This window comes from Erpetoichthys calabaricus, chromosome 17 (assembly GCF_900747795.2).
Source record: "Erpetoichthys calabaricus chromosome 17, fErpCal1.3, whole genome shotgun sequence".
In the NCBI taxonomy this organism is placed as follows: domain Eukaryota; kingdom Metazoa; phylum Chordata; class Cladistia; order Polypteriformes; family Polypteridae; genus Erpetoichthys; species Erpetoichthys calabaricus.
The window spans coordinates 60,760,654-60,787,307 of record NC_041410.2 but is presented as its reverse complement, the minus strand read 5'-3'; the positions used below and the strand labels follow the sequence as shown (position 1 = coordinate 60,787,307).

General features: G+C 38.3%; 1 protein-coding gene across 1 annotated transcript; it reads left to right on the top strand.

Annotated features, from left to right (window-relative positions):
• Positions 1 to 517: 517 nt before the first annotated feature.
• On the top strand, positions 518 to 15,024 carry LOC114668167 (uncharacterized). The gene is made up of 2 exons (XM_028823812.2): positions 518 to 1,552; positions 14,698 to 15,024. The coding sequence occupies exons 1-2, from the start codon at positions 827 to 829 to the stop codon at positions 15,022 to 15,024; spliced, it is 1,053 nt and encodes a 350-aa protein (XP_028679645.2). The 5' UTR covers positions 518 to 826.
• The last annotated feature ends 11,630 nt before the right edge of the window (positions 15,025 to 26,654 follow it).

Genomic DNA, 26,654 nt, shown 5'->3' with positions numbered 1-26,654 from the left:
AAAATTCGAGTGGTCTTTGACTGCACAGCCACCTACCAGGGAATCTCACTTAATGAGCAATTATTAAAAGGCCCTGACCTAACTAACACACTCATTGGCGTCCTTACAAGATTCAGAAAGGAGCCAGTAGCACTAATGGCAGACATTAAGTCAATGTTTTACCAAGTTAAAGTACCAGATAGAGACACTGATCTTTTACGTTTTTTATGGTGGCCTGAAGGTAATCTAAGTAAAGACCTTGAAGAATATAAAATGACAGAACATCTTTTTGGTGCTACTTCTTCACCCAGTTGTGCTTCTTATGCTTTGCATAGAACAGCAGAAGATGCCAGAGATACATTTCCTGAGGAAGCTGTTAACACCGTTCTCAATAACTTCTACGTGGATGACTGCTTAAGGTCAGTGACAACAGAGGAACAAGCAATAAAGCTGGCAAAGGACCTCCAAGCTCTATGCCTCAAAGGGGGTTTTCACTTGACTAAGTGGGTGAGTAACAATAGAGAAGTTTTATTGTCTATACCAGAAGAAGACAGAGCTCATGAACAAAAGGACTTAGACTTGAGCCACAGTCTCCTTCCCACAGAGCGTGCCCTGGGTGTCCAGTGGTGCACAGAAACGGACAGTTTCAAATTTCAGATTAAGTTACAAAACAAGCCCGCTACAAGGCATGGTATTCTGTCTGTTGTTAGCTCAGTTTATGATCCACTTGGTTTTCTAGCACCCGCCCTACTGCCAGCAAAACTTATTCTAAGAGACTTATGCAAAGAGAAATTTGGGTGGGACGAAGAAGTAGAAGCTAAACACATTCAGAAATGGAAAAAAATGGATGGATGATTTGCAGTTACTTACAGACTATAAAGTGAACAGATGCTTCAAACCTACCGGGTTTGGAACCATAAAGACAGCACAAATGCACCATTTTGCAGATGCTAGTGAAGATGGATATGGCACTGTCACTTATCTTGTCTTAACCAATGAAGAGGGCAAAAAGCATTGTTCATTCCTGATGGGCAAGTCAAGAGTTGCACCATTGAAACAGGTCACGATTCCAAGATTGGAGCTGACAGCAGCCGTTGTGGCAGTTAAAATGGACAAAATGCTTAAAGGTGAGCTTCAAATGCCCTTAGAAGAATCTACATTTTGGACTGACAGCACCACAGTGCTAAAATACATCTCAAATGAAAGCACTCAGTTCAAGACCTTTGTTGCCAACAGAATCTCCGTGATCAGAGATCATTCACAGCCTTCACAGTGGAGGTATGTCACATCTGTCCTTAACCCGGCTGATCAAGCATCTAGAGGGCTAAGCATAGAAAACTTTCTCAAAAGCACCACATGGTCACAGGGTCCAAGTTTCTTATTGAAGCCTGAAAAGGAGTGGCCAAAAAGACCAGATCAACTGAATGATTCACTCATTGAAGATGATCCAGAAGTTAAAAGTTGTACAGTTAACGTGACAAAAATAGAGGAAGCAACAGAGCCCATCAACAAACTAATCACCTATTTTTCAGATTGGCATCGCTTGAAGAAAGCAGTGGCTTGGTTCCTCAAATTTAAAGACTTAATGCTGAACTTAAGAAATGAAAGAAAAACATTTCAATTAGAAGTCAGTCAGACTAAAAGAATATCCAGAAGAATTAAAGGCTTTAAAGAAAAAGACTTGTGTAAAAAAGAATGTCAAAAATGGCTTGCACAAGAAGAAATTTTGAACCAGGGGACGTTGTTTTAATTGTAGATAAAGCTACACCTCACAATTCCTGGGTAATGGGTCGAGTCATCAAGACAATGCCAGATGCCAAAGGTGCAGTCAGAAGAGTTTGTGTGCAGACCAAAACCAGCACACTGGACAGACCCGTGAACAAACTGTGCCTGCTTCAAGAAACAGCCAATGTTTGAAATAAGAAATTTTTAAAGTGTTTGTTTGCAGTGTTATTGCTAGTGATTTGAAAACAATAGTTAATATAAAGTTAACTGGCTCATATTGAAGTAAAGAATAGTAATTGTCTCCGCTCCTGCATAGCCAATTAGGGGCCGGAAATGTAAGAGCCAATTTTAGAAAGTTAAAGTTTTGAGTTAAACTCATATTAATGTTTGCTTTATTTGAATAGAACATAATTTCTTCTATAGTCATAGACAGTGGTGTAGTCTTTTTTCCCCCTATAAGTTAGTAAGAGATAGAATCTTCTTGCTATAATTGAGAAACAGTGTGATATTAAGTTTAGTTGTGTTTAGAACAGGTCCCAGTAAAGAGGGATTTGATAAACCCATTTTAAGTTTAGAAATGGGATAAGCATACAGTTTTCTGACCGCTTTGAAATGGGTCAGAAATGTTTTGAAATGGTTCAGAAATTATAAGTGACTAGTAACGATTTAAGATATAACAAGATTAAGCTTAGAACTAAATTTTTTCTTATTATAATTTTTTCTTTTTTTTACTATTTTAATTTTTCTTCCTTTATTTTTGTGTGAACTGTTTTACTTTTAAATTTTAACTAAACTTTTAAAAACGAAGATATTTTGTCTGTGGAGTCATTTCTGCACGTCAGGCCTTTGCTGAATCCCATTTTTTTGAGTTTGAGCTGCAGAATTTTAGAAACTTTGGGAAAACGCAGCTACACACTTGCATTTGCTTTATTCTGGTTGTGGAATATACACATAATGTTCTCTTAACTTTAATCATTTCATTACTTGATTACATGGAAGTTCTGTGAATTTTTGTCATGTTAATCTCATTAGCAGGCAGAAGCAAAGCTTTTCTTTAAAAAAAAAAAAGGAAAATGTTGTGTTCAGTTGTAGTTTCTGCCAGAACGCTAGGGGGAGTTTTAAAAAAATGTGTTACCCGTTGAAAGAATAGAAAAGGAGTCTTGAATAAAAGAATGTTCTTTCAGTGTGTGCCTGTCGTAAAATAAAGAAGTTAACATTCTGAGTTATCCATGGCTGGCTAATTATTTTACCCTGCTCTGGTCACAACAATATCTTTCTTTAAATCTTTCTTGAGTTCCTTCATGTCTTGAACGGTGGCCACTGTGGCGATCATTACCTTCAGTTCTGACAGATCATTTCGGTCTTCTCCGTGCTCCGCAGGTAAAGTGGCAGGCTCAGTTGAAGTCGATGTTCCTGGCTTGTATTAGTAGTTTGCAACATGCACAGTAAGGCCATTTTCAGTTTCAATGAATCTTCTGGAATCGACAAGTTCCCTTGGCCTGACTTGCTTGCACATTCATTCCCACTTTCTTTTTTGGCTGGAGACGATGCAGCAGCATCAGGTCCCGGAAATCTGTGCTTTCACCTATCTGTTCCAGGTCAGTCTCTAGCAGACCGTACCTTGAACTTGGACTTAATTCCTGTCTAGGCTTGGATGAAGCTTTAGCTGTCTTTTCCATTTCTTTCTGAGCCCTTTTTCTCCCCCTAATGTTTACATACGTTATACTGTAATTGAACCTCCTTGGGTTGAGTAAATACAGGATAAAGGATGAAAAAAATAACACCGCTACTAACAGAGTTCTGCTTCAGACGCTCATCTTCTTTAATGGACAAGACCAAATGGTCATCTCCTTTGCTTTTCACTTAGTACACATCAGACTATAAATATAAGACCAAGTCATACCACTTGCAGAAAGTCTCAGATTATTCTGCAATTATGGGATGTATTGATAAATAGGAGTATAGGAGTCAGGTATAGAATCCTGGTTCTTTGTGCAATGTCTGCATCTTACCATCAGCAAAATCAAAAAACTGGTTATTGACTTTTGCTGCACCAAACAGCCTCTATGTCTGGTCACTATTCATGTAGTAAGTGTAGAGGTAATGCACTCCTATAAGTACTGTTTTTTTCTTAGGAGACTGCATTCCTTTAATGTGGGAAGTAACATCTTTCACATCATTTACAACTCTGTAATGGTCAGTGCGATTTTTTATGCTGGGATAGTAATATCACTTCAAGAGAGGCAAGCTATGTTATGGGATGCTCTCTGGAATCCCTGGTGGTAGTAGCAAAGGAGAGGATAAAACAAAACTGAGTGACATTATAGCCAATGCTGCATCCTCTCCATGACATACTAACACTGAATACTTTCGACCAACAAATTATTCAACAGACATGTGTCAAGAAATGCTACTGGGGCTTGTTATACCAACAGCAATATGTCTGCATAATGCATCACTGTGACTGTGAAGTCAAATGTTTTTTTCATTTTTAAATGTACTTCCTTTTTAGTCATTCTGCTGTGTGTTCAGACCATACTGTATTGTATCTATATACTTTTATTTATCTATTTTTGTCATTATTTATGTAAAGAGCATTTGTATAAAGCCATGTTTCTCCCTGGGGACAAAAAAAGTCTATGTATCTACCTGTCTAAGAACAGCAAGGATTGCAAGAGTAGCAGTAGGAGTATGGATAGTTGCAAAAACGTTGTGAAATAATATGGATGGAGAGGGGGCAGAGAATGCAATGCCAAAGATTACAGTTATACTTGATAATCATCACAGCATATTATGCCACATGGAATTTTAATACCAACAGTTTGATTCTTCAGCTATGTATTTGGAGAAAGAGAGAAAAAAAGAGGAGGAGAGAGGGATGGAGGTAAGAAGAATATTTAAAATACAATATCAGGTATTTTCAGCTGTTAAAGTAAAAATAAGAAAAAGTGAAAACAATAAAAACACCTTTTAAAAATAAAAACATACTAGCATTTAGTTTTTCACCAATTTGATGACTCTGGGCATTGTCCAGCTATCAAAAAACTTTACCTGTAGCAGAGATACGCCTACTCAGTACTTATAGAAGATGTGGTTTGTATTACTTCATTATTAAATGACCATTTCAAACCATGTGATTTCTAAACAACAACATTCTACTCAACAACAATGCTGTCCAACAGTTACCCTCCATTGCTACCTGCACTTCAATGTAGAAGAGCAAACTCTGGGGTGACAGTGGATGTGTGACTAGGGGCTGCCAAGTTATCTCAAAGATTCCAGTAAAGGTGTTAAAATGAATTGGATCTACCAGTCTAGTGGTAGGAATATTTCTTCCAAATCCAAAGAACTAATAACATTTCATATATGTTGTGTGAGTGCTATGCTGGACCCTTTCCTGACCAGGATGCAGTAACGGAAGGAGACATAATCCAGCTGGGATTAAAATGAAGCAACATCCCATACAAAGGGACAAAGTAATAGATAATGTGGGGGAAGCTTCCTGACCCAAGGAGCCTCTCCCTGTAGCACCCTCAGGTGGCACCCAAGGACCCCAGAAGGATTGTCCCTCAGGAGTACAACTCCCATACACCCCTGTAAATGTTCCTACTGGAACCATGTGAGCTGAGCACTGACATCTATTATGCTAGGGGGAGGAACTGTCCTCGTTGCAGCAACGCCCCCACATTTACACAGTTTACGCCACATTCCATACCATCCTTCCATTATGATGTCCCGGCCAGGAAAGGGTATCCAGCATAGCATTGACACTTGATTAATTCCATGGCTGCTATAGACCATGGGGCCATTAGCCTGTACAGAAGTCCAGCCATGTCTGTTACTACCAAAACCCTGAAACCAAGAGTATTCATGAGTACGGGAACATCCTTGGACTCATTTACTGGTTAAGCAGTCACTGATCTTTTTGAGTTCTCCTCTAATTTTCATTCATTGTATCTAGTTCCTAATTTAAGTGCTAAACTAACAATCTAATTAAGGAAATACAATACATATTGGTTAATAAGCTCATTCTTGAATTCATCTGAAAGCAGCTTTTTAAAAAGAGAAAATAGAGTGGACTCCTCCCAACGTACATCTTCATCTATTGCTTTTAAAGTTACAATGTAATCACTAATAGATTTATTACTTTGGCAAGACTTCAAAAGTCTTTCAATGGCTGCATCTCTGCTTTCAGGCTGATAAAAGCTAGCGTTAAATTGCTCCAAGCTAAAACAGAAGGATGATTGGAATCATTAGGGTGGAAGCTAATTAATGAAGCTTCTCATCTAAAAGAGAAATTAGTTGGATATTCTTGGGATTGCTGATCAACGACCAACCTGCACTTATCTGCAGAAAATAACCTTTCCTTGAAACTTGCATAACTGCAATATCCTAGGTATAGTAAATGTATACATTTTCTTAAGATTTATGATTTACACTTTAATTTCTATCTAATAAAAAAGAAATAATAAACTGCAATATGTTACAAATTCTAATATCATGTAACATTGTACAACATAAACAATTACAACATTACAGTATTGTGTTGTGGCCTGAGAATTGTGATAATACTTCATTATGGGCATCCTAACCATTCCAATGCCTAATAAATAGTGTTATGTTATAAAATAATAACCTGTAAATACAAAATGAATATGCAGATATGTAGGTGTAGTATAAAATAAACTTAGTTTTGTACAGTGCTCTTCACTGAGTACATGGTGAACAGTGCTGCTGTGTGCTGTGAGCAAAGTCTTTGGTGAAATACAAGTAAAATACAAGTACAGTGGAACCTTGGTTCACGAACGTCTCTGAACACGTACAAATCGGGGTTACGACCAAAAAGTTCACCAGACTTTTGCATCTGTTCACGACCACACACTTGGTATACGAACAAGCCAGTTTCCCTTTCGGTTTGTGTGCGGCGATGATTTCTGCACGTGTTCAGTCTCTCCCTGTGCAGCGAGTGAGAGAGAGAGAGCAAGAGAGCGAGTGAGCGAGCGAGAGATAGCGTGAGAAAGCGAGCGAGTGATCGAGAGAGAGAGTGAGCGAGAGCAAGCGAGAGAGAGAGAGAGAGCATGTAAGAGAGCAAGAGAGAGTGAGCAAGCGAGTGAGCAAGAGAGAGACAGAGAGGGCTGGCCGCAAAAGGTTGAGAAGGCAGTTAAAGAATGCACCGGGCTTGCTTTTAAAGAGACTGATTCGAGCATTGCTTTAACCTCGTTGTATTTAATGAAGACTTATTTCTATTGGATTTTAACCTCCACTTCACTTCTGTTTACAGCGATCGGTTCGTAGCGTGCATTGTTGCAATGTTACTTTTCTTGGTTGTTTATTAAATTATGGATTTTTCAAATGTTCATGTTTTTCCCTGTGCTTAAAACTCATTAAAAAAAAGTGTTTTTAGCGAGCGGTTCATAGCCTGATTTGTTGCAATGTTACTTTTCTTGGTGGTTTATTAAGTTACGGATTTTTCAAATGTTCATTTTTTTCCCTGTGAGTAAAACTCATTAAAAAAAAGTGTTTTTAGTGAGCGGTTCGTAGCGCTATAACGCGAACTCTTGCAATGTTAGTTTTCTCTGTTGTTCAAGGTTTTCTCAGTGTTATTCAATGTTTTTTCATTTAGTTTACTATTATGCTGTGCATTCTATGGTATAATTAACTATATTTGTGCTTAAAAATCTTTAAAGAAAATATATTTACATACAGTTCGTACAGTCTGGAATGGATTAATTGTATTTACATGCAATCGTATGGGGGAAATTACTTCAGGTCACGACCAAATCAGGTTACGACCAGAGTTTTGGACCGAATTACGATCATGACCCGAGGTTCCACTGTATTGATTATACTAATTATTAAATACAGAATTAATACATATAAAGATACAGAGTTGTTAAAACATACTGAAAACAAAGTAGGAAATGATTAACATAAATGAAAACTGACAATATATTTCCATTAATTAACTAATTAATTGATTAACTATGACCAGTTGACAATGGAGGAAGTTAAAATTTTTAAAGAGAAAGTCAAAAATACCACGTCCCAAGAGCCAGCTTCTGTAGCCGAGGATCGGACCGCCAAGGTCCCCGCCTTCGGCCACCACCCAACTCACACTGCACCCGACCTCCTTGGCCCCTCCCATAGGCGGTGAGCCACTCTGGAGTTGCCCCCCGGTGAGAGGCGCCGAGCGGGTGTGGGCATACTTATTGCCCCCTGACTTGGAGCCTGTACATTGGGGTTTACCCCGGTGGACGAGAGGGTAGCCTCCCTCCGCCTTCGGGTGGGGGGACGGGTCCTAATTGTTGTTTGTGCGTATGCACCGAACAGCAGTTCGGAGTACCCACCCTTTTTGGAGTCCCTGGAGGGGGTGCTAGAGGGCATACCTTCTGGGAACTCCCTCGTACTGCTGGGAGACTTCAATGCTCACGTGGGCAATGACAGTGAGACCTGGAAGGGCATGATTGGGAGGAATGGCCCCCCCGATCTGAACCCGAGTGGTGTTTTGTTATTGGACTTCTGTGCTCGTCACGGATTGTCCATAACGAACACCATGTTCAAGCATAGGGGTGTTCATATGTGCATTTGGCACCAGGACACCCTAGGCCTCAGTTCGATGATCGACTTTGTGGTCGTGTCGTCGGACTTGCGGCCACATGTCTTGGACACTCGGGTGAAGAGAGGGGCGGAGCTGTCAACTGATCACCACCTGGTGGTGAGTTGGCTTCGATGGTGGGGGAGGATGCCGGTCAGGCGTGGTAGGCCCAAACGTGTTGTGAGGGTCTGCTGGGAACATCTGGCAGAGCCCCCTGTCAGAAGTAGCTTCAGCTCCCACCTCCAGCAGAACTTCGACCACATGCCGAGGGAGGTGGGGGACATTGAGTCCGAATGGGCCATGTTCCGTGCCTCTATTGTTGAGGCGGCTGACCAGAGCTGTGTGGTCGGTGCCTGACGTGGCGGCAATCCCTGAACCCGTTGGTGGACACCGGCGGTGAGGGATGCTGTCAAGCTGAAGAAGGAGTCCTACCGGTCCCTTTTGTCCTGTGGGACTCTGGAGGCAGCTGATAGGTACCGGCAGGCCAAGCGGAATGTGGCTTCAGTGTTTGCTGAGGCAAAAACTTGGGCGTGGGAGGAGTTTGGGGAGGCCATGGAGAACGACTTTCGGATGGCTTTGAGGAGATTCTGGTCCACCGTCCGGCGTCTCAGGAGGGGGAAGCAGTGCAGTGTCAACACTGTATATGGTGGGGATAGTGCGCTGCTGACCTCGACTCGGGACGATGTGGGTCGGTGGGGGGAGTACTTCGAAGACCTCCACAATCCCACTAACATGCCTTCCAATGAGGAAGCAGAGCCTGGGGACTCGGAGGTGGGCTCCCCCATCTCTGGGACTGAGATCACCGAGGTGGTCAAAAAACTCCTTGGTGGCAGGGCCCTGGGGGTGGATGAGATACGCCCGGAGTTCCTCAAGGCTCTGGATGTTGTAGGGCTGTCTTGGTTGACACGTCTCTGCAACATTGCATGGACATCAGGGACGGTGCCTCTGGATTGGCAGACCGGGGTGGTGGTCCCCCTCTTTAAGAAAGGGGACCGGAGGGTGTGTTCCAACTAAAGAGGGATCACACTCCTCAGCCTCCCTGGAATAGTCTATTCGGGGGTTCTGGAGAGGAGGGTCCGTCGGATAGTCGAGCCTCGGATTCAGGAGGAACAGTGTGGTTTTCGTCCTGGTCGCGGAACAGTGGACCAGCTCTACACCCTTAGCAGAGTCCTGGAGGGTGCATGGGAGTTCGCCCAACCAGTCTACATGTGTTTTGTGGACTTGGAAAAGGAGTTCGACCGTGTCCCTCAGGGAATCCTGTGGGGGGTGCTCCGGGAGTATGGGGTACCGGACCCCCTGATAAGGGCTGTTCGGTCCCTGTACAACCAGTGTCAGAGCTTGGTCCGCATTGCCGGCAGTAAGTCGAACCCGTTTCCAGTGAGAGTTGGACTCCGCCAGGGCTGCCCTTTGTCCCCAATTCTGTTCATAACTTTTATGGACAGAATTTCTAGGTGCAGCCAGGGTGTTGAGGGGGTCCGGTTTGGTGGACTCAGGATTGGGTCACTGCTTTTTGCAGATGATGTTGTCCTGTTTGCTTCATCAGGCCGTGATCTTCAGTTCTCTCTGGATCGGTTCGCAGCTGAGTGTGAAGCGGCTGGGATGGGAATCAGCACCTCCAAATCCGAGACCATGGTCCTCATCCGGAAAAGGGTGGAGTGCCCTCTCAGGGTTGGGAGCGAGATCCTGCCTCAAGTGGAGGAGTTCAAGTATCTCGGGGTCTTGTTCACGAGTGATGCGGGCACTGCATCAGTCTGTCGTAGTGAAAAAGGAGCTGAGCCATAAGGCAAAGCTCTCAATTTACCAGTCGATCTATGTTCCTACCCTCACCTATGGTCATGAGCTATGGGTAGTGACCGAAAGAACGAGATCGAGATACAACGAGATACAAGCGGCTGAAATGAGTTTCCTCCGCAGGGTGTCTGGGCTCTCCCTTAAAGATAGGGTGAGAAGCTCAATCATCCGGGAGGGGCTCAGAGTACAGCCGCTGCTCCTCCGCATTGAGAGGAGTCAGATGAGGTGGCTTGGGCATCTGATCAGGATGCCTCCTGGACGCCTCCCTGGTGAGGTGTTCCGGGCACGTCCAACCGGGAGGAGGCCCCGGGGAAGACCCAGGACATGCTGGAGGGACTATGTCTTCCCGCTGGCCTGGGAACGCCTCGAGATTCTCCCGGAAGAGTTAGAAGAAGTGGCCGGGGAGAGGGAAGTCTGGGCATCTCTGCTCAAGCTGCTGCTCCCGTGACCCAACCTCAGATAAGCGGAAGAGGATGGATGGATGGATGGAAGTCAAAAATAAAGTCAGACACAGTCGCAGTCCAGGAGATCTTGACCAACTGGCTCCTCAACCCCTCTTGGGTATTCTATAGTATAGTCACTGCTGGCCATTCAATCTGATGAGAGAATCTGTCTATGCAATGGCTCCAAAGCTCCTTTACTGAAATGGCTTTTCCCTAAGCAGGAGAGCACCACGGCAGTACAGCAATGGCACCAAGTGCCACATCAATATACCAAGAACAGAAACAAAAAAGTGGAGGGTTAGTAATGGTTTATAATTGTTGTATAATATATATTTTCTGTACAAATGACTAACAACCAGAGATGCATTATGCACAGCTAATCAGCAGCTCTGTTCAGAATATGCTTGACTAAAGTAGTGAGTCTTCAGCTTCAATTTAAAACCTGATACTTAAAGGGTCATTCCACAGCTTCAGGGCTCCATAACTAAAAGTTTGGCCTCCCAATTATTTTATTATTCCTTGTAATCATAATTAGGCTGACATCTTGAGATCACAGTCTGTGATATGTTTCATAAGTAATGATCAGTTCAGATATACAGGGTCTTGTCCATTTAAGGATTTATATGTTAAAAAGAGGGCTTTGATATGAGCCTTAAGCTTAACTGAGAGACAGTGTAAAGCATTGAGAATTAGAGTTATGTGTTCATATTTTCTGGTTCATGTAATAAGTCTTGCAGTAGTATTTTGAACCAACTGAAAGCTACTTAAAGAATGATTTGAAAAGTGAAAAATACATTGAAGTAGTCAATCCAAAATATATATATGAATTAACTTCTCAGTATCCTGCATATTTGGAAAATTACCTAATTTTCCATTATTTTAGGATGGAAAAAACATGTTTTGAATGGTATAGGTTTGTAATGTGTGTTTTAAAGGACAAGCTGATGTCAAAGATAACACATCAATTATGTGCTGTTGTAAGAAAACTAATGATGATTCCAACTGAGTTAAAAAGTGACATAATGTTGTTGGAATCTACGGAAGCTTATTCCCGCCACTCAAAAAATATATATATTGCGTTATTTCACAAAAGAATTGCGTTATATCGCAATAATAATTGCCTTATATCGCAAAAGAATTGCGTTATTTCGCAATAATAATTTCGTTATATCGCAAAAGTATTGCATTATTTTGCAATAACGATTGCGTTATTTCGCAAAAGAAGCCATTGCAGGAGGCTTGTAGTATCTGCACATTGCCGACTAGAAGCGACTCGTGTACTCGCACATCCATCTTCTGAGGACAAAGCGCACGTTCACAACGCAGGCATCTGCTAGGCAGAGGTAATCTTTAACTGGAAACATCAATTAAACCTAAATCATTTATTTCAATGATAATATAGGTTGATAGAGATACTGATGACATACAGCTCGGTTAAAACAACGGTTCGAGTGTAAGGTGTCTGTTCCAAAAACCTACTAGTAAAGATAACGCATTTTTTAATCGTTTCAGTAAAGATAATGTTTAAAAGGAGCGGCACGTGCTAATCTTTAACTACTGTTTGACCGTAATGTGTGTTGAGATTTCACGATTTGATTAAAAGAATTCCCGACAATGCAACAAACATTATTGTAAATAAAACTGCAAACTGTAGAACTATGTATACAAGACGCAACGTATAAGCTGGACAACTCTGTCAGTTCATAATTTCTCTGAACCAGCTTGTAGTCCAACAGTTAATTTGATCAGAGCCAAAACCAATCCTCGTAATAAGGCATGAATAAATAACTCGGACGTTTATGAAATACTAACACAGAATAATACGTCTTTGGTTTTGCCAGCGGTTTGTGTAACCTTTGCCTGTAAACAAATGTACCAAATCTATACCTTTTTACAGCGGTTAAATATAGATAAATTGCACTTTGGATAAATCAGTTTTACGAAATGTAATATATACAACATTTTTGGGTTTAAACGCTTTACTGTACATTAACAAGTAAAATTTACAGGCGATGCTCTTTTGTTATACTCTGAATGAGTGAGAGTAGGTGTCCTTGTGTGACAGTGCCCTGAGATGTGCTGACACCCCAACAAGCTCCGAATTGATCCGTTTGCCGATACTGCACTACCTCGGTCCCCGCAGCGCTATCAGAACACGCGCAGTCTGAAAATGGATGGATGAATGAATGTGTGACTTTTTTAACGAAAAACGTATCATATTTACACCGATTACACAATCGATTATAGACCAGTGTCAATAGGCATCAAGCAGATGACGAGGTGTAAAACAAGCACGATTTAATACAGAAAATATATAAACTATTATTCATAATTATGAAACAATTTAATCTGTGTGCAGGGAAGTACAGTATTTTCATATTGCAGTAAACACAGTACTTAATTGTTTTTATCAGCTGAAATACATTTTAGGCTAAATGTAATTTCGTATCACTTTGTTGTTAATCATATTTTTAAATATATTGTACTGTACTCATTTTAAGTGAGTATCTTGTGTTATATTATTGAAGGTAAGCGTTAGAGTTTCTTTTAGCAAATGTTTCTCAGTGGCATCAAGAGTAAATTAAAATAATTATTAATATTAGTCTTCAGCATACAGTGGCAATACATTGAAGCTTTATTTTTTCCTGTACTGTCTATTTGATGTTTTTTGCATGTTACACTAAAATAAACTATAATATTTTAAATGAATAAACAGGGGAAATTATATCAAATCATTTAAATTATTTTCTCTTTGCTTCTGTTTCAAGCTATTTATTCATATATACATTGTGGATTCAGCACAGACGATGTTAAGTAGCATAATAAGAATGTACTTTGATCTTGGACTAGAACAAAAGGACATTTTATTGTGTTTGGCCCACAATCATGGAATAATTGTTTCCCTTCGAACTTTGCAAAGAAATCTGCAGTGCTTAAACTTGTACAGACGGAAACACAAGACAGATTCTTTAGACTTAGCTCTGTTTCTTCAACAGGAAATCAATAAATCAGGAAGACTCCATGGATATAAATGGATGCATGCAAAATGCTTAGAAAAAGGGTTTGTTACTGACTCTGAAAGTATAAGACTTCTACTAAAGACACTAGACCCAGAAGGAATTGAACAGCGTAAACGTCGTTGTTTAAGACGCCGTCAGTTTTCTAGTAAGGGGCCTAACAATACATGGCACCTAGACTCCAATGATAAATTAAAACCCTATGGTATTTTCATAAATGGTTGCATTGATGGCTTTTCAAGGTTTATTATATGGTTGGAAGCAAGTAACAGTGGAAAGGCTGGAATAACTGCAAATTATTTTGCACAAGCAGTTAAAAAAAGGAATGGCTGTCCATGCCTTGTTCGAGCTGATCTCGGGGTTGAAAATGTGTATGTTGAAAAAATGCAAACATTTCTAAGAAGAAATCACACTGATTTTTATGCTTCAGAAAATAGTTTTATATATGGTCAAAGCAGAACAAATCAGCGTATTGAATTTTGGTGGGGCATACTAAAAAAACAGAATCTTCAGTTTTGGATGGATCTTTTTAGGCAAATCCAAGTGGATGGTTACTTCAGTGGGGATTCTCTAGATAAGGAGCTGATAAGATTCTGCTTTATGAAATTAATACAGGTATGGAATTCTTTTATTTCATTTATGATATTCCCATAGCAATTAGCCTTGCCCATAATCTACTCCATTTAGATAGATAGATAGATAGATAGATAGATAGATAGATAGATAGATAGATAGATAGATAGATAGATAGATAGATAGATAGATACTTTATTAATCCCAAAGGGAAATTCACAACATTTGTAGAAACACTTCCAGCACCATCTTAACTATGTCCTACAAAGTAATACGACAATATGTAATCACTCCATTATGCCATGTGGAACAGTTTGCTATTAATTATTGCAAATATATTTTGTCATTCTGATTTAAAGGGAAGGGAATCAATTTAATGTTGCACCAGGTATATTGATCGATCTGAAAATGCATTACTTTTATCAATGAGTACAAAAAATAAGCAAACCTTTTAATGGTATGGCAATTGATGATTATTGAATCTCACAGTTAGTATAATGTTGCTGAAAAGCACAGTGCAGTCGATTACATGTTAAATTTGATCATTAACTATTCATAATGTATTGCCTTTCAGGTTGAGTTGGATGATGTTGTTGCCATTTGGAACAGGCACCGTATGAGAGCCAATCCTTCAGCTATCCTTCCCTGTGGGAAACCTTTTCTTTTGTATACTCTTCCCGAAATGTTTGGTTATCAAGATGAACTTGTTTTTGTTGATCACCTAGAAACTGAAGTCTGTGAAGAGGAAAGCATTCCAAAAAATGAATATCCCTGTGATCCAGATATACATGAGCTGTGCTGTATACTTATGGAAGAGAATGGCTTTAGCATGCCATCTGACCCTTTTGATGCTGTAACACTCTACCAGGCACTTAAGACAATAATACATAATTTACTTTAGAAATATAGATACATTTAATTTTGTAATGGACCAATATATCTATTAGAATTTTTCTGCAATTATTTACAGCATGTTCTTTAAATCATTGCCCCAGGGCTTCAATCTTTTATACTTGCAACAGTTGCACAAAAAAGATTTTATAATTTAAAAACTATTATGTGTTATTCCTAATTACATTATTACCACTTTACAGTACAGTGTCCATGATGGAAACAAGAAAATTCACCTAGCAATGTAATGTTTAAGTATATTGGTGTTACATATACTTTTTATGTTTTACATTTGCTGTTTGAAATGTTAGTAATTCACACAATATTTTAGAAAAAATACAATTGTGTTTTCAACACCACACTCACTGTTATTTCTGGATCAATATCCTATGCATTTATATACTCCTTCCAGTTACAATATTTTGTAATGTGCAGTTAAATATTAATGTGTCTATATAAAAGTCCACACTCTTATTTTCAGTGTCAGAATAAATATTATCAGTTCCTAAAATGCCTGTGAAATATTATGAGGCTAACAGAAAACGTCTGAGCCTAGTATAAAGCTCAAAAACTATCATCAGTGATTCTGTGAATTATAACTACACTCATTATAAGTTGGTAATTATTTACTTGAAATAAAAGCATTTTTGAATTTGACAATTGATCTTAGAATGAACAAAGATTGTGTATGTTATCTGTATTAATGAAACCACAATATTGTAACACAGATCAGATCTACTTGAAGCCACGCATTTATCCAGGTCCAGGGGTGGTGTTTCAGGGCATAGTAGATAGGTAAGTAGATGACATAGTCTTGTTGTGCATAATCTGAACGAGCTATAGAGAGGTTTGTCATTCAGAGAGACAAAGAATGGGGAGTAAAATGTTACTGAGTTTAGCCAAATTTACAAATACATTCAGACAGTAATGCAACATAATCACACCACTGGAAAAGATAACAGTTCTTGTGATGGTGGTTGAAAAACTGCTTTTATTGTATGAATGTTACTAATAGCTATGTAAGATATTTACTCTTCCTTAAATGCTGTATTCCAGGGGTGACTACCTACTGAGTCCAGAATCCATTTGGCGGATTTCTGTGATCACATAGTGAAGGTTGGGGATAAATAGAAGGGTTTCACTCTGTGAATTACAATGTCATGATATGAATGTGGCAGATGAAAATTACAGTAGATAGATGTGGAAGGCACTATATAATAGACAGATAGGTAATATTTTTCTAAGTAATATTTATAGTATTAAACTACATCATTCTCATGACATCAAAATATAAAAATATTTCATAACTTTGAAAGTTATATTTTATAGGAAGTAAACAATTAGGTATGACTAAAACTGGTTTTAGCCTAAATACTAATGCACCTTTAAGGGCACGTGCATAGACAGCACTGTTTATTTGTTTATTATTTTGTATTAAACCATTTGATGCAATTATGAAAGGCATATTCTACTATACAATCTGTTCATTTTCTATTCTACTAATGCAGATCAAGGTCAAATGGACGTTATGCACTTTTGGGTAGCATCAGGTGCAAGGTATGAAGCAATATAGGACGGGATATCAGTCATTCACAGAGTACATTTTTACACATACCCAGATTCACTTATATAGCACCTGTTTACAATGACCAATTACAGTGGAAGACTGACATAGCAAAGGCATGAAATTGGTATAGAAAACTTAACACAGACACAGAAAGAACACACAAACTACACAGGCAGCGTCCAGAATAGTGTCTGAACACAGGACTATCTCTGAGAAAATAGTGCCAATCCAATCACTGTGCTTCTCATGTTATTAGCACATATGCTCACAGTATTTCTTGCATTATTTCACTGTATTTCACTATACAAAGATAGCAGTTGAAAATTAGGCAAAAATGTAACACTTTATGAAAATGGAGTATAAAAGTTTTTAATAATTTTAAGTTTATTATTAATAAACAAAACTGCAAAAGCATACATAATTCTTTATTCTGCATTCAAATTGTTGTACAACAAATGTTGTTAATTTCCAGAAGAAAAAAGTGAAAGGACTTTTAAAACAGTCCAAGAAAATACACATAATATATGTTTTAACCATTTCACGAGAGTAATGATAGCATTACAAACTTTATTTTGTGACAAAATTTGCATCAAACTGAATACTTAATCAGTAGCCATATAACAATTAAGTCAATATTTCAAACAAATAATATTGTTAAAAATAATTTAGCCAAAATATTACACTGTTGTTCTTTATTAATCACAAAAATATGCCTCTCTTTAACACACTATATGAAAACATTGAAATAGGAAATAAAATGCTTTGTTTTTCCTGACATAATCTAGAAATTTGTTTTAAGCTGTACTGCTATATTTGCATTTTTAAAGTGTGAGTCAATGTCCTACATGAAGAACATCTTTTTAATATCAGAAAGTACAACACTGCTTGCATAATGAAACATACTTTCTACTACTAATGAAACCATCATTTCCTGGTATTCCAAATATTTTTCCTCACTCACTTTGGAACATAATTAGGGAAACACAACAGAGAACAATGCCAACTTTTGCTGCTAAAGTGCAAAGAACTGTAAACATATTTATATGGCTGTACCATAACATTTGTTTTGTCACACAATATCCATTATCCATATGCCCAACTTTAGAATAGCTAAGAATTCACTGCGAAATTCAGGATAACTTTCATAGTTATCTGGCAATTCCAAAACACCACCACAAGTATGAGACACTGGCCGGCGTGCCAAACCTTCAAGGTTCACAAAAATTACATCAATATTTTCTGTGCAAATTATATCTGAGCCTGTACAGAATCGAAGAAATGTGGCCAACTCTGGATCATCTAGTTCCTTGATGAATTTTACCAAATAGTTTGAAACAGTTTTTTGATTTTGGCTCATTTCATTTGGAAAATGGACCATCTTTCGAACTTTCTTGCTGTCAGGTACTGCCTCTTCATAAATTTTATTTAATGATGTCACAGTAAACATGATATTTTTCAGAACTTCGGTCCAGATATCAATAACAAACAATGGTTCTTGAATCAACTCCTTATGTGCTATCTCCATTATTATCTGCTGTATATTATCAGCTTTGGGTAGCCTTTTGCATGAGTGTTCCTGAAGAACTTCAACGAGCTCAGGTAATTCCACTTCTGTGAAATTAGAAATTACCATTTGGAGAACCTCGGATTCCAAAGGGGGTACAAATTTCATGAAGCTGTCTAAAAGTGTACTGTTTTTCTCAATGCTTCCAAAAAAAAACCTGCTGCATGAAAGCTGGGGCAAGCTGTACTGGAAAGTACCTACACTGCTCGTATCTGATCAAGATCACTTTTGCTATAGCTCTCCACTTACTTAATGTAAAATCATGCCTCAGAATTGGCACTCTGAATGTTTTACCAAGTGTGCATTTATTGTAAAATTCCTCCCAAAACTCTGCTAATGCATCACGTATTACTCCCACCAAAGTCATTTGCTTCTTCCATTTCACCTGAGGGTAGAAGTCTTTTAATCTTCAGAGTGCAGCCATGATCAATTTCTGGATTTTTCTCAAAAGCGTGTACTATATCTTCCATAGCATTTCCACGTCTTACAACAAGTTCAAACTCCATGAAACATGTTGTAGACTCAAGAGGTATTGGGTCTGATAAGACATCAGAATCAAAAGAAGGTCCAAAGACAATTATGTTGCTGTCATCACTCAATGTGGTAAATACTGCATCATTAGAAATTTCATGTTCAGTACACTGTTTATCTTCTTTTTGGCACTCTTCCGGTGATTTGGGAATTTCATAGTTTATATAGTTGTAATCCAAACCTTCTTCATTTATTTTTTGATGTTTATTTACATCAAATGTAAAATGATTCGCAGAGTTAGATGCATCTGCAGGAAAATCTAGTAGGGTATGTGAGCAACCAGCTTTGCAAGATTCAGATATCAAGGCATCAGGCACTACAAAGATAGCTTCATTCTGTGAATTTGAGACTAATCCCTCATTAAGATCTCTAGACTTTGCAGGTGAGGATGCCGGAAAGTTGCTCAGTGATTAGTGAATATTAGGAGTTTCCTTCTCTTCTAATAGAGTCTTAGATCTGCAAACTGCTTCACGATTATGATTTCTTTCTTGCAAGTAACCATATAAAAATTGCAGCAGTGGGAGTTTTGTTTGGTCATATAATTCTCCAACTGTGTCTTCATCCATTAGAGACTTACGCTCAAAGTTGGTAATATCAAAATCAAATTCCTCAACTGATCCGTGTGATGACTTACCATTAGGAAAGAAAGTATTTTTTTGCCATATTTAGAATGTCTTCTTTTGTAGCACTATTTAAAACTGATAATTTCCTTGTTCCTCCACCACTTTTTGTACGTACTTGTTTAAGATCACTTGTTTGATTTTCTTTCTGAAGCCTTACTATTTCCATACCGACCCATATGTTTAGTTGGTCGTTTATCCTCTTCAATCTGAACAAGGCTCAGGTCTTTTCAAAACACTGAGTTTCTTGCGTAAATTCTGTAGTAGCTTTTCTTTTCTAGACATTTCATGCGTCTGAAATGTTTGCCTCTTGCAGAAGTCTAAAACTGCTAAACGATCACCTTATAAGGGAAAATAAGTGGATAAAGCCTTCTCATCCATGAGTAATAAAACATTCTGATCAATCTGTATTAAAATATAACAGCAATAAAAGAAGTACATTAATAAACAAATTATGACAGTGTCTGGTATATTCTTCAGGATGTCCATTTATTTATAGCACTTTTCATCCAGCAAAACTCTACTGCTGGCCATGACCATTAAAATGGAGTGGAAAGGGTTTACTTTAAACTGCAAGTAAGTAGACTTACCAGTTTTTCCCTAGAATGTATCTAAAGAAAAGGCAATCCTCAGACTACTCTACAGTCAGCAATGATGATACACCAGGCTTACCTAGTATACTTTCAGTGCACCTATTTTCCTTATATCAGCAGTTATCACTATTTTACTTTGTTTCTGCTGTCCCTCTAATCAACTTCAATTTGTGCTCCCCTTGAGAGACAGATTTAAAAGTTTCATCTAACAATCAACCTATCATCATCATCAACCACCATTTAAAATATTTTTTTCATGTCACCTCTTATGATCTATTTTAGTCTTAAGTTCTATCGTAACTCATAGCTGTATTTTAAGCTCCTGAACCTGGTCTGCAGTTTCATTACTTTTTTTACATCTTTGCTGTAATATGGGGTCTAAAACTGCATACAGTTCCAGATGAAACCTGACAAGTGTGCCAAACTAGGTAAGCTGAATCTTTCTGACCAACTCTGTTCAGCAGCTCATGGATACTGAGTAACATAACATCCTTATTACAATTTCTAATCTCTTGTATACACTGTCTACTTTAGTCCCTCTGTTGTTATTTTTCTTTACTTATCTGGCAATCTACCAACTTTGCAGTCATTATCAACTGAAATTAAGGTAACAGCTACATTTTTATTTAAATTAATTATACAATTTTTTTAAAACTGTAAGCTTAATATAACTCCCTGTGGGATTCTTGACCCCACATACTTTTAAAAACCTCAAGTTCCTTTTTGAATTTAAGAAAATTGTGCAAAAGTATGTGAACTATACCCTAAATCTCTATCTTCTGTAATGTGATGATTACCCTCTACTGGATTTTGTCCTCAAAAGATTTTTGAGAGTCTGTCTGTTTCCCAAACCCATTTAGACAGGGCATGGTTGTGAAAAAGCTGAAGCCTATACCACAGCCACTGGGGCTAGTTTAACAACACCAGTACATCTAACCTGTATGTCTTTTGACTGTGGGAAGAAACTCACATACTCATGGGAAGAACATACAAGGTGCACACAGAAAGCACCTGAATCCAAGTCACCTTGTTGCCATCACCGCAACACCCTTTTTGGAGAGCAAAGTGGTGAATAAAATACACTGCACTGTTTTGTTGTTACACTATTAAATGCAGTAGTTTAATGTGTAGCAAATTCCCCATGTTAGTATATGCTGACAATAAAATGAATTAATTTCCAATACCTTTTCTTTTTCTAACTTTGGAATGATTTCCTGTAGATTTCTGCTCTTCAAAAAGTCAAAAAACTGGTCATACATTATGTCTTGTAAGAGAAAGACAGACAAAAAACATTTCACACCTTTCTTTTTTATTTATTAAAACTACAATTAAAAGGTTCATTGGATATGATTTACACAGGATTTTTGTGTAGAATGTTATGGGTAAATTCCAAAATCAGACACTTTGTGGCTGCAAAAACTGTAAGAAAATGGTTAATCAATAAATACAATATTTATATGTAATGAAAATACACTGAATAGCAGCTTCTGAAATTTCAATCGTTGTCTATACTTGTTTACATCGCAAGCTGAACCCAAATCTTCCAACTTGAACATAATCACTTCAAATGTAAAGGAATGTAGTAATGAAATAAACCGTTACATTATATTAAAACACGTGGGTCTTAAAAAAGCAAATAAGGGGAGAGCGATCTTTACTTTAAGTTTGTTTGCTGTGAGATTCTTTTCGACTTCGTTTAGGCAGTACGAATGTTAGTTTAAAAGTAAGATTGCAGTAGCAATCCAATCACGTTTTATCCATCCATCCATTAAACAACCCGCTATATCCTAACTACAGGGTCACGGTGGTCTGCTGGAGCCAATCCCAGCCAATGCAGGGTGCAAGGCAGGAAACAAACCCCGGGCAGGGCTCCAGCCCAGCGCAGGGCCCAATCACGTTTTATTTTTGCCAAATAAACCCTCGTCAAGTTTAATGTGTTACGTTTTACCTAGTCGGGCTATGGCCCTTGGTACATCCACCTCACCACCGTCATCTCTAATTAGTAGGTGTGCTTGCACTTGGCAATGCACTCTGGTATACTAAATCTAGTATGCACTCGTCCATTTTTGACGACCCAGTCACTTACAATAATGTTTGATGCATTGTCAGGAATTCTTTGAATCAAATCGCGAAATCTCTACACACATTACGGCCAGGCGGGTAGTTAAAGATGAGCACGTTTGCCGATCCATTTAAACATTATCTTTACTAAAACAATTCAAAATGCGCTATCTTTACCACTAGTAAACATGTACCAACATGTATATCAACTTTTTTAAACAAAAAGTTGATAATATCCGTTTACACCTCTCTACCAAGGATATCTTGCCCTTCCCAAACTGTTGACTCATTGTCTGAGACCGTCCATCCTCTTTGCTCTTTCTCTGCTGCCACACGGGAAGAGGTGGAGGATGTCATCAGGAAAATGAAACCGTTCTACTAGTTCCCTGGACCCTTTCCCCTCACCCTTGCTGAGGGCCAACATTTCTGCCATCTCTCCACTTATCACCAGGATAATAAATCAGTCCCTCCTGGCTGGCCATATTCCTTCTGCACATAAAAACTGCTGTCATCAGACCTCTACTGAAAAAATCCACCTTGGATCCTGAAGTTCTCTCCAATTATAGGCCCATCCTCCAATCTTCCGTTTCTCTCCAAAGTTCTGGAAAAAATAGTTGCAGCACAACTTCATGATCATCTCAAACTGAACAATCTGTTTGAAAAGTTTCAGTCTGGTTTTCGCCCTGGCCATAGCACCGAAACAGCCCTGGTCAGGGTCACCAATGATCTTCTGATGACGGCAGATACTGGTTCACCTTCACTACTTATCCTCCTTGACCTGACAGCTGCTTTTGACACAATAGACCATAACATCCTTCTTCACCGCCTGCAATACACTATTGCACTCTCAGGAATTGTTCTAAATTGGCTTACATCATACCTGACTGGCAGAACTGAGCATGTCGCCCTTGGCAGCGCAAAGTCCCACACCCACAACGTCACCTGTGGTGTTCCACAGGCTCTGTGCTGGGCCCTATCCTTTTTACTATCTACATGCTCCCCCTTGGAACTGTCATTGGCAGACATGGTTTATCGTTCCATTGCTATGCCGATGACACTCAGCTTTACCTCAGGACTACTCCCACCTCCTCTACTGCGCCTCTGCCAACATCTACATTGTCTACCTGCCTGGAGGAGATAGAGGCATGGATGAGGCTCAATTTTCTTCAGTTGAACAGATCCAAAACAGAAGCCATCTTAGTTGGTACATCACATCATCTTCGCTCTTCTACCATCACCAGTATTACTTTCTCTGGCCAAAATATTCCTCTTTCCACATCTGTTACTAATTTGGGTGTTAGAATGGACTCCCAACTTACTTTTGACACCCATCATCAAATATCTCTGTAAGTCATCTTTTTCCATCTCAAGAACATCGCCAAACTCCGCCCATTACTCACCCTGGCAGATGCAGAGAAACTCGTCCATGCCTTTGTCTCTTCCAGGCTGGATTACTGTAATGCACTCCTCATTGGGATTCCTAGCAAGAGTATCCAGAGACTCCAGTATATTCAGAACAGCGCTGCCAGGATCCTGATGGAGGGTGCGAAAGTATGATCACATCACCCCAATCCTGAAAACCCTTCACTGGCTCCCTGTTTCATTCAGAATAGAGTACAAGGTCTCCCTTCTTACCCATCAGTGCATTTATGGACATGCCCCTCTTTATCTACAGGAACTCCTTACCCCTCCTAACTCCTTACGTTCCCTCCGCTCTGTACACACTAACACTCTTCAAGTCCCCAGAACTAAGCTCCAGCAGCATGGGTGACAGGGGCGTTTTCATTGGTGGCGCCGAGACTGTGGAATGCCCTCCCTGATTACCTTAGAGCCCCACAGTCGACTGAGGCCTTTAAGCGAAAACCTAAAAACTCATCTTTTTAGAAAGTCATTTTGTTAAAGTATTTTATAGACTCTTCTGTTTTTTTTTAATTTTATTATTCTATTTTTACTCTGCAGCACTTTGGGATTGCTAAAATATAAAGTGCAATATAAATAAAATGTATTATTATATTATTATAGTAGGATGTTAATTAGACACCTTTCACTCGAACCGTTGTTTTAACCGAGCTGTATGTCATCATTAAAACGAAACTTATGGATATACTCATATTGTATCTTTATCAACTTATATTATCATTGAAATATATGATTTAGGTTTAATTTTTGTTTTGAGTTCTAAATTAGCTCTGCCGTTGCAGATGCCTGCGTTTGTGAACTAGAGCTTTGTCCTCAGAAGACGGATGTGCGAGTACTGTACACGAGTCGCTGCTAGTCGGCAATGTGCAGACACTACTGCAAGCCTTCTGCAATGCTTCTTTTGCGAAATAACGCAATCGGTATTGCAAAATAATGCGATACATTTGAGATATAACAAAATTATTATTGCGAAATAACGCAATTCTTTTGCGATATAACGCAATTATTATTGCGAGTATAACGCAATTCTTTTGTGAAATAACGCAATATTTTTTTTTTTTGAGTGGGCGGGGGAATAAGCTTCCGTAGGAATCATCATTCATCTCCTATCAATAAATAACAATTCTATTTTTTTTTATTTGTATTCAGAGGGCAAGTAGTTTTCATCCCATCCACTCCTTTAACTCACTGAGGCAATCAATTAAGTACATAACAGGAGAAATGTCATTCGATCTAATGGAAAGATATAATTGGGTGTCATCTGCAATAAGATGGAAAATTTATGTTATGTTTTCTAATGAAATTACCCAGTCGAAGCATTTAAAGTGAAAACAGTAAAGGTCCAAGTACTGAGCCCTGCAGGACACTTTATTTAACTGCTAAATGTAATGATGGAGTACTGTCAGCACTTTTTCTGTTTATACTGGAATTGATTGATAAAATAATAAATAAACCAGACAAGGACAGTGCCTGTGAGCCCAATGTCATTTTCTAGCCTGTGTAATAAATAGAATGGTCAATGGTGTTAAAACACTGCACTTAAATCTAACAACATAATTACAGTGTAATTTCTTGATTTCTAGGATGTTAGAATGGAATTTACAACAAGGTTTAGCACAGTTTCTGTACTATGACCGGTGCAGAAGTCAGACTGGAATTTCTTAAATAAATTGTGATATGTAAAGTGAGACTATAGCTGAGTGATGATTACTTCTTAAATTATTTCAGAGAGAAATGGATAAATTAGCAATAGGTCATTAATTAATACACCTAATTGTCTGATTCTGGCTTCCTTAAGTAAAAGTTTGGTAACTGACATCAGGAACTGTGCCATTCAGTAATGAAGTATTAACAGTGCTAAGAATAAGGTTCTGTCAGAACATCCATTGAGCTGTTTCACTGGTTTTGCTGGGACTGGATCTAAGAAAACAAATAGTAGGTATAATTTTGGAAATTAAAGTCATGACTTCCTGTTCTGTTTCTAAATCAAAATGATTAAAATGGTGTGTGCAAAACTAGGCATGGCTTGCTAATCTAGTATTAAATTTGTAAAGTGATGCTGAGATCTGGGATTTTAGATTAACAATTTTCTTATTAAAGAGGGTTCATAAAGTGTCCAGTGCTAATGTCTGTAGATATATTGCATTGTAGTTCAAATTCCCATTTGTTGGATTAGTCACTTTTCTAAATAGTACAAGAGGATTATTACTGTTGTTATCTATTGACTTAGAACTGTAGTCTGAGCAGGCTATAAAGAGAGCATGATTTTTTACTTTTCATCACTCTCTGTCTATGCAGTGCAGAAGACCTGTAGCTTAGATGATCTCCATCTATGCTCCAGTTTTTATCATTCTGATTTAAGTCCTTGACTATTTTCGTTAAACCAGGGTGGGTTTCTATGTTCTTTTAATCTAAGTACTATCAGATTTACTGAGCTAGTTTACATCAAGAAGACACAAATCAGATTTTCTATTTAATATAATGTAATTTACAAAATCAGCTTTATTTCCAAGAGTGTAAATGTTTAGTAAGCAACATTTTAAACTGCTAGGATTTTCTGTATTAGTGTTATATTTTTTGTTTTAATTTAAATTAAATTGCTAATACAGGTACACCTAGTGGAGGATCTGATTTTAACTCCTGGTCTAATTATGTTTTTTATTATTTGGTTATCAAGTGTACTTATAACATTTTTCTTCAAGACTAAATTTATAAATTGTCCCAAAACAGGGATTCTGGGTAACAACTACAGGGTTAAACAACTTAGACTTAGATGTAGGTCCTCCTGTGTCTTTAGGCACATTGGGGCAGCAAGTTGGCACTATCTTTTCCAATCAGCTGCTACTCCTTCAGCATCTATGTGACACATGATGTGCTTCACTTCCTCTGCTACCTGTGTTAGATTAATATGGAAAGCTAATAAGAAGACTGCGTAGAGCATTAAAGCAGCAGTCCATTTTATAAATTGTTTAAGACAACTTTTTCTCCCTGAGTTCTATGTTTATAGCAAACCACAGAGCTAATGCAGTTCTCAGTTAAACTTCATTGCAAAGCAAATTCATCTTACTGTGCAACCAAAAAAGGCTTAATTAATTAACCTGGATCAAAGTTTCAGATAAGTATTTTGTATTTTTAATTTAAAATATCAATTAAGTTCTTCTTAAGTTACTGTATGTTCTTAAAGGTAAAATAATAAAATCATTAATCTGAAAAAAATAAATTATATGAAAATAAAATATTAATGGTCATAACAGAGCAACAATATTTTTCTAAAGTCATTTATTC